Source organism: Mustelus asterias, chromosome 4, assembly GCF_964213995.1.
Source record: "Mustelus asterias chromosome 4, sMusAst1.hap1.1, whole genome shotgun sequence".
Taxonomy (NCBI): Eukaryota; Metazoa; Chordata; class Chondrichthyes; order Carcharhiniformes; family Triakidae; genus Mustelus; species Mustelus asterias.
In genome coordinates, this window is record NC_135804.1 from 104,895,843 (window position 1) to 104,910,983 (window position 15,141).

Sequence of the window (15,141 nt, forward strand, 5' to 3'; positions counted from 1 at the left end):
ATGAATCCACAGTGGCAGCTGAATTCCCCCAGCACCCTGTGGTAGATTCTATGAGTGAACCACCATCACAGGGATAGTTGCAACAATGTATTCCAACTGAGGTCACCAAAGCTGTTGGATTTTTGCTCATACCAAGAATCCATGTACTTGCCCTACAGATTAGAGAGAAAAAAAGATCCAAAGATGTGCGGGTTAGGTTGATTGGCCATGCTAAATTGACCCTTAGTGTCAAGGGAATTAGCAAGGGTAAATAGGTGGGGTTACAGGGATAGAGCCTGGGTGGGATTGTTGTCAGTGCAGGCCTAATGGGCTGAATGGCCTTCTTCAACACCGTAGAGATTCTATGAAAAATAACTCCAATCCAGCCTTGAATCCAACATCAGAAATGCAGCTTAGTTTCCACAGTATGCTCCTGTTGTCATAACAGAGAACATTCTGACCCACATTCTCTTGAATCACCTGCTTCCTGTGGCTGAGGAAATCTTCCCAGAGATGGTAGCTTTCCACAGGAACCTCTGACCTGCTTTGTTGCCAGTCAAATCCAATTAAAAAAAATGTCGAGAAAAACACCTAGGAACTTTTCAATACATTGACCAAAGTATTTGCATCAGTGGGTAGAATTCGAAGGACAGCGAGTGGTCAGCACTTGAAGTGTTGCTGTAATTCTCCTTTTTGGATTGATTTTTGCCAACCTTTTCTTAGCTCCTACCTATTGCTGACTCTCCATTCTGCAACACCCCCCATTCCAACTATATAATCCATCACATTTCGATCCCCTCTCTGTTCTGTAGAAGGGTCAATCGACATGAAGCATTAACTGTATTTCTCTTTCCACAGATGCTGCCAGAGGCACTGCAGTGCTCTGCATGGAACTTGATCCTGGGTGTGGGAGGGTAGAGGAGCCCTATGGGGTCAGAAGGAGGTGATCACAGCATGAAGGGGTAGGCCGAAGGGCGGGGCGAAGTGGGCTGGAGAACCAATGTCCCTGAAGGAATGTGCCCCAAATCATAGAATCCCTACAGTACAGAAGGAGGCCATTAAGCCCATCGAGCCTGCACCGACAACAACCTAAGCCAGGCTCTATCCCCATAACCCCACGTATTTACCCTGCTAGTCTCCCTGACACTAAGGGGCAATTTTGCATAGCCAATCAACCTAAACTGCAAATCTTTGGAATGTGGATGGAAACTGGAGCACCCGGAGGAAACCCACACAGAAAGAACACACAAACTCCAAACAGACAGGGATGAGGCCGGAATTGAATCTGGGTCCCTGGTTTGTGAGATAGCAGTTGATTTGACTTATTATTGCCACATATATTAGCATACAGTGGAAAGTATTGTTTCTTTCATGCTATACAGGCAAAGCATACTGTTCATAAAGAAGGAGAGAGCGCAGAATGTAGTGTTACAGTCATAATTAGATCAACTTAGTGTGAGGTAGGTCCATTCAAAAGTCTGATGGCAGCAAGGAAGAAGCTGTTCTTGAGTCAGTTGGTACGTGACCTCAGACGTTTTGTATCTTTTTCCTGACGGAAGAAGGTGGAAGAGAGAATGTCGGGGGTGTGTGGGGTCCTTAATTATGCTGGCTGCTTTTCCAAGGCAGCGGGAAGTGTAGACAGAGTCAATGGATGGGAGGCTGGTTTGCGTGATGGATTGGGCTACATTCACAACCTTTTGTAGCTTCTTGCAATCTTGCACAGAGCAGGATTCATACCAAGCTGTGATACAACCAGAAAGAATGCTTTCAATGGTGCATCTGTAAAAGTTGGTGAGAGTCATAGCTGACATGCCAAATTTCCTTAGTCTTCTGAGAAAGTAGAGGCGTTGGTGGGCTTTCTTAACTATAGTGTCGGCATGGGGGGACCAGGGCATGTTACTGGTGATCTGGACACCTAAAAACTTGAAGCTCACAATCATTTCTAATTTGTCCCTATTGATGTAGACAGGGGCATGTTCTCCATTACGCTAACCACTGTGCCACCATGCTGCCCTAAGAGGGCTTTCAGATTGAGGCGATCCCATCACCGCTCCAAAACCCCCTTCCCCCCCAGCACCAAACTTCCTGCCTGAAATAGAGAAAAGTTATTTCTGTTTCCTAATCTCCTCATACCCACTCCCAGCACCTTAAACATTAAGACTGTTCAGCAAATCACAAGGCTCTGTGAATTATGCTCCTGAGATTTGGACGTCCAAGATCCTGCAATGGTTTCTTAATGATATGACTACAATTGTCTTCAGTAGGAGATCTGATACTGACACCTTCAAAATCCAGACGTGTGTCAAGTGAGAGGGGATTTGATAAGAGGTATTCAAAATCATGAGGGTCTGGATAAAGAGAAACTTCTCCTGCTGGCACAAGAATCTAGAAGCAGAGATCACAGATTTAAAGTGAGAGACAAAAACACCAAAGGCGACATGGGAAGATATTTTTCAGGCAGCGAGTGATTAGAATCATGGAATACTTACAGTGCAGAAGGAGGCCATTCAGCCCATCGAGCCTGCACTGACAATAATCTCATCCAGGTCCTATCTGCTTAACCCCACGTATTTACTCTGCTAATCCCCCTGACAATAAGAACAATTTAGCATGGCCAATCCACCTAACCTTCATATCTTTTGAGTGTGGGAGGAAACCCATGCAGACACGGAGAATGTGCAAACTCCACACAGGTAGTGCACTGGAATTGAACCTAGATAGCTGGTGGTGTGAGGCAGCAGTGCTGACCTAGGCGTCTGGAATGTACAGCCTGAGATTTGTGGCACAAGCAGAGTCAATCGAGACTTTCAAGCGCCAGGGAGGAGGCTGGGGGAAAAGATTATGAACGGTATGTTTTTGTCTGTATAGCACACAAGAAACAATACTTTATCCCAATTCATGTGACAATAATAAAGCAAATCAGAGACAGTGGGCTTTCCAGTGGGACTAACTGGGCTCTTGCTGTGCTTGAAACATCTAGAACTCTTCACTCAAAACAACTGATGGGGCAGCACAGTGATTAGCACTGCTGTCTCACAGCGCCAGGGACCCAGGTTTAATTCTGGCCTTGGGTCACTGTGTGGAGTTTGCACATTCTCCCCGGGTCTGCGTGGGTTTCCTCCCGGTGCCCTGGTTTCCTTCCGCAGAATGAGAGATGAACAGGTTAGGTTGATTGGCCATGCTAAATTGCCCCTAGTGTCAGGGGTTATCAGGGTAAATATGTGGGGTTGCGGGAATAGGGCCTGGCTGGGATTGTGGTTAGTGCAGACTCAATGGGCCGAACCGCCTCTTTCTGCCTGGAGGGATTCTATGGTGATATCTGCTGCACCTCAGAGGACATCCGGGGGCTACGTGAGATTTGATTGGCCACTCATGAACATGCGCAATTGGGATCCCAGTGATGATTGGTTGGTAGTAAGCATGCGCAGATCAGGACCAACTGCTGATTGGTTACTAATGAGCATGCGCGGGTAGAATGAAGACGTTGATTGGCTTGGCCAATGCACATGCGTAAAGGCTGCAGTGTGGGGGCGGGATGCCGCTGTCCAGCTTTAGGCCATGAGAGGCTCAGTGTCCGCCCGGGCCCTCCGCCTGGCTTCTCAGCTGCCTTCTGTCTGCTCACTCCCTGACAGTGGCCGCCGCCGCCTCCTGCCCCCGGGCCGCGCTGCCCCTCGCACTGACCGTGCTGGCTCCTCGGGCCCTGCGGCGGGTCACTGCGGCCCTTCCCTCATCACCACCCCCATCTTCTACGTGAATGCGACTCCTCACATCGGCCACCTGTACTCAGCGGTCCTGGCGGACGCCCTGTACCGTGCCAGGACTTTACTGGGATATGAAGCCAAGTTTGCAACAGGTACCGGGACGCAGCAGCCGCCGCTGGTCGCAGAATCCCTACGGTGGAGAAAGAGGCCATTCGGCTCGTCGAGTCTGCACTGACTCTCCCCGACAACAATCCCACCTTGGTCCTTTCCCGTAACCCCACATATTTACCCCACTGATCCCCCAACCTACACATTTTGGGACATTAAGGGGCAATTTACCATGGCCAGTCCACTCAACCAGCATATCTTTCGGACAGTGGAAGGAAACTGGAGCACTGAGAGGAAACCCATGCAGACATGGGGGGAACATGCAAACTCCACACAGTCACCCAGGCTGGAATTGAACCTGGGGCTCTGGTGCTGTGATGCAGCAGTGCGAACCACTGTGCCACCCAGTCATCCAGTGAAGATAGCTGGGAGACTCTTCCAGGTCTTCGTCATAGCTCCAGTTTATTGAACAGTGGAGTTGGTGGAATTAATTTGGGAAAAGCTGTGCACATGTGTTGTGTTCATTATTCGCAGTGAAAGAAATCTGCATTTTAGTTAATATTCCTGTATAACTTTGTATCAAAGTTTCCCACAGGTTTTAGCAATTTAGTTTTAAAATTTCATGGAGCTCTGAATTGCAGCATGGTTGCCAAATCAATAATTCACTCAATAATTTAAATAAAGTAGGTTACCCTTTCAACACTAGAACATTTCATGGCAATATGTCCCAGGATAACTTCTTTCAACAATTCCTTACACATTAATTGCAGAGTTAAGGCTATTTAACAACAGATGGCATATCTACTATAAAAGGGATTTCTGTAGATCTTGATAAAAGCAAATTACTGCAGATGCTGGAATCAAACAAACAAAATGCTGGAAAATCTCAGCAAATCTGACAGCATCTGTAGAGAGAGAACCGAGCTAACATTGATGAAAAGTCATCCAAACTTGAAATGTTGGCTCTGTTCTCTCCACAGATACCATCAAACCAACTGAGATTTTCCAACATTTTCTGTATTTACTTCTATAGACTTGATTGATGTACATCCTGTTGGCGTAATTTCCTAATGTGTATTCTTATGACTGAAGATTCAAGACTTGAACTATTAAAGGAGAAACGCCATATGTAATGAGCTCTCTTCTTGAATAAGCATAGCTTGAAACTGCATTGACAACATCATTGGATCCTTAAACTTTAATTGTGCAGTTAGACTAGGAAATCCTGAAGTTCCTATCAGCATTACCTCCCCAGGGTACGCTGTTACAGTCTTTGTTAATTGGCTCCATGCTGAAATCACGATAATGGTGTGAACCAACTGGTACGGCACTAAAGACAGCTGAAAGTTAGGACTGGTGGGTAGGGCTGGTAAGTGAATTTTCAAAAAGCAATAAATGAAAGTCAATAAATGAACAAACCATCTGGTCCTGAAGAATTAGTGTTACAAGTGTGTAGTTTCATTTTACATGGGGTTACATAAAATAGTACAGAAACAGGCCATTTGACCCAACCATTGTTGATTTTATTTTAATTTTGGGGGAGGTGAGTTGCTGGCTGGTCCAGCATTTATTGCCTTGAACTGAGTACTAAGAGGGCATCAACCAGATTGCTAGGGTCACATGTAGGCCAAACATGTAAAGCTGGCAGATTTCCTTCCCTAAAAGGCAGATGGGTTTTAACGACAATCAACAATGGTTTCATGGTCATCACTAGACTATAATTCCAGATTTTTAATTAATTCAAATTTCACCATCTGCTGTGGTGGGATTTGAACCTGGAGTCCCCAGACCATTACCCAAGATCTCTGGATTACCAGTCTAGTGACAATACCACTATGCCACCATCTCCCACTGAAACTTCCTCCCACCTTTTGTCATCTAAATCTACAATCATAACATTTTACTGTCTTTTCCCCCTCATATGCTTGCCTATTTTCCAGTATAAATGCATCTATGCTATTTGCTCGAACCATTCCTTGTGGTAGCAAATTCCTAATTTTTACCACTCTTTGCATGAAAAAGTTTCTTCTGAATTCTCTATTCAATTTCTTAGTGATCGTCTTATTTTGCTGCCGCGTAGTTACCCTCTTCGCCACAAGAGGAAACATTCTCTCTCTATCCATTCTGTCAACCTTTCATAGTTTTAACTTCTAACAATCCACCTCACAGCCTTTTATTTTCAAAAGTGAAGAGTCCCAGCCTCTCAATCCTTGCCTGCGATATGTACCCACACATTTCTGTTATTATCTTTGTAACTCCCCTGCACTCTCTCCATTGCCTTGATATCCTTTTAATAATCAGGACGGCATGCAGTGTGCTCTAACCAAGGTTCGATACATGTTTAGTGTAGCTTCCTTACTTTTCAATTCTATCATTCTAGAATAAAAGCTAGTTCTTGTTTGTTTTTCTTGAAGTCTTGCTAACCTGTAGCGCCACTTTTAGTTGATTGTAGTTAAACTTTGTTCCTCTATCCCACATGGGCTTTTTTTTTTGTTTGCTCTTATGTCTCCCTTATTTCCATTCGGATTTCTAAATCAATGGGCCAGGACTTGGCAATCGCAGGTGGATTGCCACTCTACTACTATTTACTTGCACTGGTGGCATTGTGGCACAGTGGTGAGCACTGCTGCCTCACAGCGCCAGGGTCCCAGGTTCAATTCTGGCATCAGGTCGCTGTCTGTGCGGAGTTTGCATGTTCTCCCCATGTCAATTGTGTTTCCTCTAGCCGCTCTGGTTTCCTCCCACGCTCCAAAGATGTGCGGGTTAGGTTGATTGGCCATGCTAAATTAACCCTGGTGTCAGGGGGATTAGCAGGGTAAATGCGTGCGGTTACAGGAACAGGGCCTGGGTGGGATTGTGGTCGGTACAGACTCGATGGGTCGAAGGACCTCCTTCTGTACTGTAGGGATTTTGTGAAATGGAGCCGCACCTTTCTAGCCTAACCTGACTTGGGCCGGGTGAGAATAATGTAATTCAGTGGGTCCCCAAGTCCTTTTGTCAAGTGCAGCAGAGCTGGGGTAACAAAACCGTTCCCCCCTCTTACAGCATTAGCTGCTATCAACCAGGTTAGTTTAAAGGTCCAGCCACTTTGAGAAGTCAAGTGTGTATTGGAATGAGGTAGGATGGTACAGGTGTGGAGGTTTTGTGATTGTTGGGGAGGGGGGTGGGCAGGTCAGTGATGAGTAGTTGAGCGATCAGGAGGAGTGTATGGGTGTGATTGGGGAGGGAACACTTGTTGAAAGAGAATTGGGGGTTTGGGAGTAGTCGGGAGGGGTCCCAAGAGGTCAGGTATCCGTGGGGGGGTGGTGGGGGGGGGGGGGGGGGTCAAGAAGGAGATGGGGATATGGAGTGCAAGTAGTTAGAAGGAGCGTGGGGGTGTAGCTGGTGAATGGGGGATTTCCTATTGGGAATGGGGATCAGTAGGGGCGGCACGGTAGCACAGTGGTTAGCACTGCTGCTTCACAGCTCCAGGGTCCCGGGTTCGATGCTCGGGTCACTGTCTGTGTGGAGTTTGCACATTCTCCTCGTGTCTGCGTGGGTTTCCTCCGGGTGCTCCGGTTTCCTCCCACAGTCCAAAGATGTGCGGGTTAGGTTGATTGGTCAGGTTAAAAATTGCCCCTTAGAGTCCTGGGATGCGTAGGTTAGAGGGATTAGCAAGTAAATATGTGGGGATAGGGCCTGGGTGGGATTGTGGTCGGTGCAGACTCGATGGGCCGAATGGCCTCCTTCCGCACTGTAGGGTCTCTAAGATGCTTCTAAGTACTACAGTTACCCAGGGTTAGAAGTAGTTTTAATTTTTCCAACTTTCCTGGGTAACTATTCCTGTAAAACAATTGGAACCGTCCGAAGACTGCGATTTAAATTGGAATATTGGATGGTTCCCAGTGCAGGGTAATTTTCCAACAGAAGTTTGAACTTCCCAAGCAATTGCCATGCAATTTGTGTGTGGGCCTTCACAGGGGCTGTTTAGTGCATCTTTTGGAGTACTTCCATATATGATGCCCTGGAGATCAGAAGTTCATAGAATCATCATAGAAACCCTACAGTACAGAAAGAGGCCATTCAGCCCATCGAGTCTGCACCGACCACAATCCCACCCAGGCCCTACCCCATATCCCTACATATTTTACCCACTAATCCCTCTAACCTATGCATCTCAGGACACTAAGGGGCAATTTTAGCATGGCCAATCAACCTAACCCACACATCTTTGGACTGTGGGAGGAAACCGGAGCACCCGGAGGAAACCCACGCAGACACAGGGAGAATGTGCAAACTCCACACACAGTGACCCAAGCCGGGAATCGAACCCAGTTTCCCTGGAGCTGTGAAGCAGCAGTGCTAACCACTGTGCTACCGTGCCGCGTTATGGGCCCTTATTTTGCTTTCCATACATGATTTACATGTAATATATATTTTCCGTTCTTGTTGGCTTGATCCTCAGTTAATTTAATTTAGTTTACTTGTTTAGTCAAAAAGATTGACTCTAACACTGAGGATACATTGATTTGGTTGAAGAGCCTCATTGTTGCTCACCCCATTACAAATCCTCTGTGGATCTGCAATTGGGGTTAGTGGAGATTTTGCTGACAAGTCTGGAAAATCAGAGAGAATTTGTTCAGGCGGTGACCAGCAAGAGCCATTCTATTATCACTGAGGGCTAACCCTGGGCCATTATGGTGTCTTGATGCTGATAGCTACATTGCGCCACGATGAATAGAAAAATCGAGCATTCCCACCATATATATTTGTCCAACTACGAGCTAGCTGATGAGACTTTTAAATATATTGCCTTCTGGGGGGAAAGTTACCATTACTGTGACAATGCAATATGAATATCAGAAAAATAGGAAATATAAAAATGTTGATATCTTGTTTCCAGATTTTCAACATTTTCAATATTTTGCTTACCTGAAAAAAGGTTTGGCCCATTAAATATTTAAATAATGCACTATAAAAACCTGGAAATATTTGTAATGACTGTTGTGACTGATGTTTTGCGGTAAAGAAACTTGCTTTACTGTGCTGAAAGGTTTGAATCTGAATCTATTTCACTTTCCACAGATTCTGTCAGACCTGCATTTTCTGTTGTTATTTTATATGTTAGGTATTCTTGTATAACACGGCTGTATAATTTATTCCAGGGACAGATGAACACGGCCTGAAGATTCAACAAGCTGCAGATGCTGCAGCTGAAGAGCCACTGAAATTCTGTTCCAAAGTATCTTTGGAGTTCAGGACTTTATTCCAACAGTCTCTAGTTTCATACACAGATTATATTCGAACTACGGAGGAACGTCACAAAAATGCTGTCCAACATTTTTGGTGCGTCTTGCGTGACAAGGGTTACCTCTACCAAGGATCGTATGAGGGATGGTATTCCGTTCCAGATGAGACTTTCCTGTCAGAGTCACAGGTTATGGAAAGAAAGGATGCATATGGGAACCTCATTAAAGTATCTATAGAGAGTGGACACAAGGTAAACCTATGCATGATACTTGGGAAGTGCTGTATCAATGTTCTGATCTGACCAACATATGAGGATAAGTATATTGGGGTAGATGTTGATGGAAAGGAATAATATCTTTGCTGTTGTATACACTATTTGCATTTTATAGTTTATAGAATATTATGGCTGCTTTTTTATTGCCCATTAACACGAGAAAGAAAATAGAACATTTTCTCTAATTTTTTAGTTTTATCAGTTTACTGCAGAATGGGTTTCCTCTGGGTGCTCTGTTTCCTTCTACAGTACACAGATATCTAGGTTAGATGGATTAGCCATTCTAAATGCATGGGGTTACAGGGTTAGGGTGAGATACTCTTGTCAGAGAGTCAGTACAGACTCGATGGGCTGAATTGCCTCCTTCTGCACTGTAAGAATTCTATGATAAACCTTCCCTCTGCACTGCCCGAACAATATACCACAATCTGACCTTAAAAGACCACATTTGATTTTGATTTGATTTATTATTGTCACATGTATTAACATACAGTGAAAAGTATTGTTTCTAGCGTGCTATACAGACAAAACATACCATTCATCGAGAAGGAAACGAGAGAGTGCAGAATGTAGTGTTACAGTCATAGCTAGGGTGTAGAGAAAGATCAACTTAATGCGAGGTAAGTCCATTCAAAAGTTTGACAGCAGCAGGGAAGAAGCTGTTCTTAAGTCGGTTGGTACGTGACCTCAGACTTTTGTATCTTTTTCCCGAAGGAAGAAGGTGGAAGAGAGAATGTCCGGGGTGCGTGGGGGCCTTAATTATGCTGGCTGCTTTGCCGAGGCGGCAGGAAGTGTAGACAAAGTCAGTGGATGGGAGACATTTTTGCATCAGTATATTGTCATTGCCCCATTTGCAATCCTTGTGCACTCTTCAAGTGAGAAATCCAGTTTTGTGATCTTGCTGTGTGCCTGGTGGAAACTTGATAGAGGTGCCTTTGACTTTTGGGTTATTCAGTATTTCTCACTTATCTATGCACATACATTCTATGCAATTCACAGTGAATGTTTGTACTTAATCAAAGACGTCAAAATGCAATATCTGAGGAAAACTGAGGTAGTATTTGTATTCTAAAATGTATTTCTAATCACAGGTGGAATGGACTAAAGAAGAAAATTACATGTTCAGGCTGTCTGAATTTAGACCAATGTTGTTAGACTGGTTGAAGAAAAATCCACATGCAATATATCCTGAAAAGTTCCAACACATTGTTGTCCATTGGCTACAGGAAGAACTTCCAGACTTATCGGTATCTCGACAGAGAAGCCGTTTGAAGTGGGGTATCCCCGTTCCTGAAGATTCAACACAAACAATTTATGTATGGTTGGATGCCTTAGTTAATTATCTTACTGTAGCAGGTTATCCAGAGGATCATAATTGTTGGTGGTCTAGAGTACATCACATTGTTGGGAAGGATATTCTGAAGTTCCACGCTATATATTGGCCTGCTTTCCTAATGGCAGCTGGTCTGCAGTTACCAAAGCAAATTTGTGTACATTCACATTGGACAGTCAATGGTCAGAAGATGTCCAAGAGCCTTGGCAATGTTATTGATCCCATGGAACGATTTTCTGTGTATACTGCTGATGGCTTCAGATATTTTTTGCTGCGGCAAGGTGTGCCAGAAACAGACTGTGACTATTACGATGATAAAGTGCGTAAAGTTCTAAATGCAGAGCTTGCAGATGCGTTGGGAGGTCTCCTTAATCGCTGTACAGGCACACGCCTGAATCCTGACCAAATCTACTCATCTTTTTCAAATCACTGTTTTCCTAAGAGTCCTTACGTGGGCCATTCAAGCAGAGCAACAGCTGAGGATTACAAAATGATCCAATTAGTTGAGCAACTACCTTTAGATGTTGAGCACCGCTTTGAAAAGTTTCAAATTTATAAAGCTTTAGAAGCTATCAATTTTTGCATTCGGTTAACAAATGGCTTTTTCCACCGGCATGCTCCCTGGAAACTTGACCGGACAAATGCTGAAGATTGCTGCTGGCTGGATACCGTGCTTCATGTTACTTTGGAATGCCTGCGGGTTTACGGGATTCTTTTGCAGCCAGTGGTCCCAGCACTTGCTAACAAATTGCTTTCGCGGTTGGCTATTGGGCCACAGGAGCGAGACTGGAGACATTTGAACTTTTTGGCCAAATACCATAATAATATTTGCCTTTTTGAAGGAAGAAAGTTGGGGCCTGATACTGGACTCCTGTTTAACAGATTGGAAAGGACAGATAAAACACAGAGCAAAGCTCAAGACAATTGGAAGATGATGAAAATTCAACATACTCTAAAATAAATTTGAGCTTTTTTAAACTCAGCCACGTACAAATAATGTGTCCTGAAAATATTGCAAACATATTGACAGTGGTAGTAATCTTCAGTATTGGAATGCAAAAATGTTAATATAAATACTTTTACCCACAATATTGCGTTTGTTCTCTTTTTTTATAATTTTACTATATCCTCAGCATTCATAGAACCATAGAATAGAATTTTACCAGTCCAGAAGGTCGTCATTCGGCCCATCATGTTCATACCAGCGCATCACCAGAGCAACTCTTCTTCATGTAGACCTGCAAATTTTTTCTCTTCTGATATCTAATACCCTTTTGAAAGCCGTGATTAAATCTGCCTCCACTACACTTTCAGCTAATGCATTCCAGATTGTAGTTACTCACTGCGTAAAAAGCTTTTTTCATGTTATCTTTGCTACTTTTGCCATTCATCTTAAATGAGTGTCCTCTGGTTCTTGACCCTTTGCCAATGGGAGGTTTTCCCCCTTCTATACATCCAGACTCCATGATTTTGAATACCTCCATTAAATCTCTTCTCAACTTTCTCTAAGGAGAACAAACTCAGCTTATCCATTCTATGTTACTGAAATTCCCGATCCCTGGAATCATTCTCACAAATCTTTACTGCACCCCCTAATACTATTTCATGCTTGTTAGAGTGTGATGTCCAGAATTGGACACAATGCTGTAATTCAGTTCAAACTTGTGTTTTATAAAAGTTAACCATATCCTCCTTGCTTTTATGCTCTGTGCCTTTGTTCATAAAGCCCAGGACCCCATGTACCTTTCTTAACCTGCCCTCTACCTTCAATAGCATATGCATATATACAAGGGCGACACAGTGGCACATTGTTTAGCTCTGCTGTCACACAGCGCCAGGGACCTGGGTTTGATTCCGGCCTTGGGTAACTGTGTGGTGTTTGTACGTTCTCGCTGTGTCTGCGTGGATTTCCTCTGGGTGCTCTCATAGTCCAAAGATGTGTGCAGGTTAGGTGGATTGCACCTTAGTGTCCAAAGAGTTAGGTGCATTAGCTGGTTGAGATGCTCTGTTGGAGACTTGGTGCAGACTCGATGGGCTGAATGCCTGCCTTCTGCACTGTAGTGACTCTGTAACCTTCTGGTTTCTCTGCTGCTGTAGCCATTTTAGAATTGTATCCGTTAAAATTGCATCCTTGTTCTTGCTCCCAAAATCTAAGACTTAAAACTTCTCCACTATGTCTACTCATTCTACCAGATTTTATATCCTGTTGAAGTCTACTTCTGTCCTTTTCATTTTACAGTACTGCCAAGTTTTATCATTTTCACATTTTGAGATTGTACCCTGCACGTCCAAGTTTAGGTCATTAACATATCAAGAAAAGCAATGATGCTAGTACCCAACCTTGAGGAGCTCTATACTTTGCACCCATCAAAAGTTTATTAGCCTCATCAAGCTTCTTTGTTATTTCTGAACTCAAGATTCTGAACACACATTGCCATTAACAATTACTGTTGATTTTCTTTAATCTCAATTTGTCCCAGTGACTATTAATTTTGTCCTATGAATATTTTTTTCAAAAACTTTCCCACCAGTGAGATCAAACTGACTGGTTTGTAGCTGCTGCTCTCACCTTTACACTCATTGCTGTACAAGAGTAAATATTTGCAATTCCAATACAGCTTGGCATGACCAAGAAAATCAGCCTTTCACACAATGGAAGTAATATACTTTCATACCATGTATCTTTAAGGTGTTGGTGTTCCTGTGTTGCGGTGGTGATCATTTGTAATTAAGCAGAAGGTTTGATTTATTCTTTTTAAAAAATGGAGGGAAAACCCCACCTGACTTGTGCTGTTAGTTGAGCCCCATTTCAGGATTCATTTGGACTGTTATCATCTTGCACATTCCAGTCCCATGTTCTGCTAACTTTTGCTTATCATATCAACCCCCATTATGCTTTTGCTGACTTTTACTGCACTAGATGGCAGTAGTTCATAAATCAGTGGCTGGAATTCTGAAGACAGTGTCCCCTGAATGCAGTGTAAATTTTGATTGTCTTCAATCTATTTTGGTTACACACACAAAATAAAGATCAGCTGTGTAGGAAAAGTAATTTTATGTGTGTTGTAAACAGATTTTTTGTACCCATCATCGTGCTAAATGGACCAGCACAAATTGTTGTAAGATTAATATGGCAAAAGCAAGTTTGAGATAATAAAGGAAGGCTATCATATATCCTGCAGCTTCATGTGGCTTGAATCAATATCTGGTTTAAAAACTAATTGGATTATAAAGTGCAACAGAGGAACATATTGGCATCTGCTGCTGGTGATAGAGTATTAGACCCTAACTGCTGTTGAGTTATGCGTTATATCACCAGCCACTGTTGTAATAAACGTTTACACATTAAACTGCAAATATTAAAATTTACAGGAAATCTGGGGAAATTATTAGACATTTTCATAGGAAAACTTTGTTTTTGCCAAAACAATTTCAGTTTGGGTGGCACAGTGGTTAGCACTGCTGCCTCACCGCTCCAGAGACCTGGGTTTGAATCCCGGCTTGGGTCACTGTCTGTGTGGAGTTGGCATGTTCTCGCTGTGTCTGGGTGGGTTTCCTCCGGGTGCTCCGGTTTCCTCCCACAGTCCAAAGATGTGTGGGTTAGGTGCATTGGCCATGCTAAATTGCCCCTTAGTGTCCTGGGATGCATTGGTAAGAGGAATTAGCAGGGTAAGTATGGGGTTACGGGGATAGGGTGAGTGGGATTGTTGTCAGTGCAGACTCGATGGGCTAAATGGCCTCTTTCTGCACTGTAGGGATTCTATGATACATTGTCCTGTTACACTATCACAGATTTTTTTTCTCCCTCATTTTTTTCAATCTCTTTTCCTGCGAGGACTTAAAACATTACACCTCTAACTTCTTAGTGTTCTGATGAAAGGTCATTAACCTGAAATGGTTTCTCTCTGCTTGACCTGCTGAATATTTAAAGAATTTTCTTTTTTCATTTCAGATTTCCAGCATCCGTAATAGTCATTAAATGAGGATTGTCAATTTAACTATGTTTATTACAACTCTGCTTCCTCAGTCAGAGCTTAAAACTTCCTTGACTGAATTCAGCCGAAGAAATCATGTAGTCACTTTCAAATATCTTTTCTTCAAGATAAGGGAAAGAACTTGTGTAAGCTCTTGGTACTCACTTTCAAATTCTCTTTCTTTGCTCCCTTGCTGAATAATAGCCATATACATTACAATTATTTTTACCCTGCGCGATTTGACATATACAAATGCTGGTTGGAAGAAAGATATGGTGATGTTTAAATCTTCCTTTCAAACAGAATTTATAACATGGGCCATTTGGCCACCGGTCTGGCAGGTGTTCAAGCTTCAGACAAAACTCTTTCCACCATATTTCCTGTAACCCTATCAGCAAACCTCATTATTCCTTTCTCTGAGCTTGAAAATATCAACACTATTCAAGTCAACTGCTCCATGTAGTGATGAGTTCCGCATTCTCTGCATGAAGAACGTTCTCCTGATGTCCTGTTGGATTTATTAGGAACCATCTTGTATTTAAA

At 43.4% G+C, this 15,141-nt stretch overlaps 1 protein-coding gene across 1 annotated transcript; it reads left to right on the top strand.

The window, feature by feature from the left end:
- The first annotated feature begins 3,481 nt into the window (after window positions 1-3,481).
- mars2 (methionyl-tRNA synthetase 2, mitochondrial) lies at window positions 3,482-11,883 on the top strand. Its single transcript, XM_078211522.1, has 3 exons — window positions 3,482-3,832; window positions 8,933-9,267; window positions 10,383-11,883. The coding sequence occupies exons 1-3, from the start codon at window positions 3,538-3,540 to the stop codon at window positions 11,583-11,585; spliced, it is 1,833 nt and encodes a 610-aa protein (XP_078067648.1). The 5' UTR covers window positions 3,482-3,537; the 3' UTR covers window positions 11,586-11,883.
- Window positions 11,884-15,141: the final 3,258 nt, after the last annotated feature.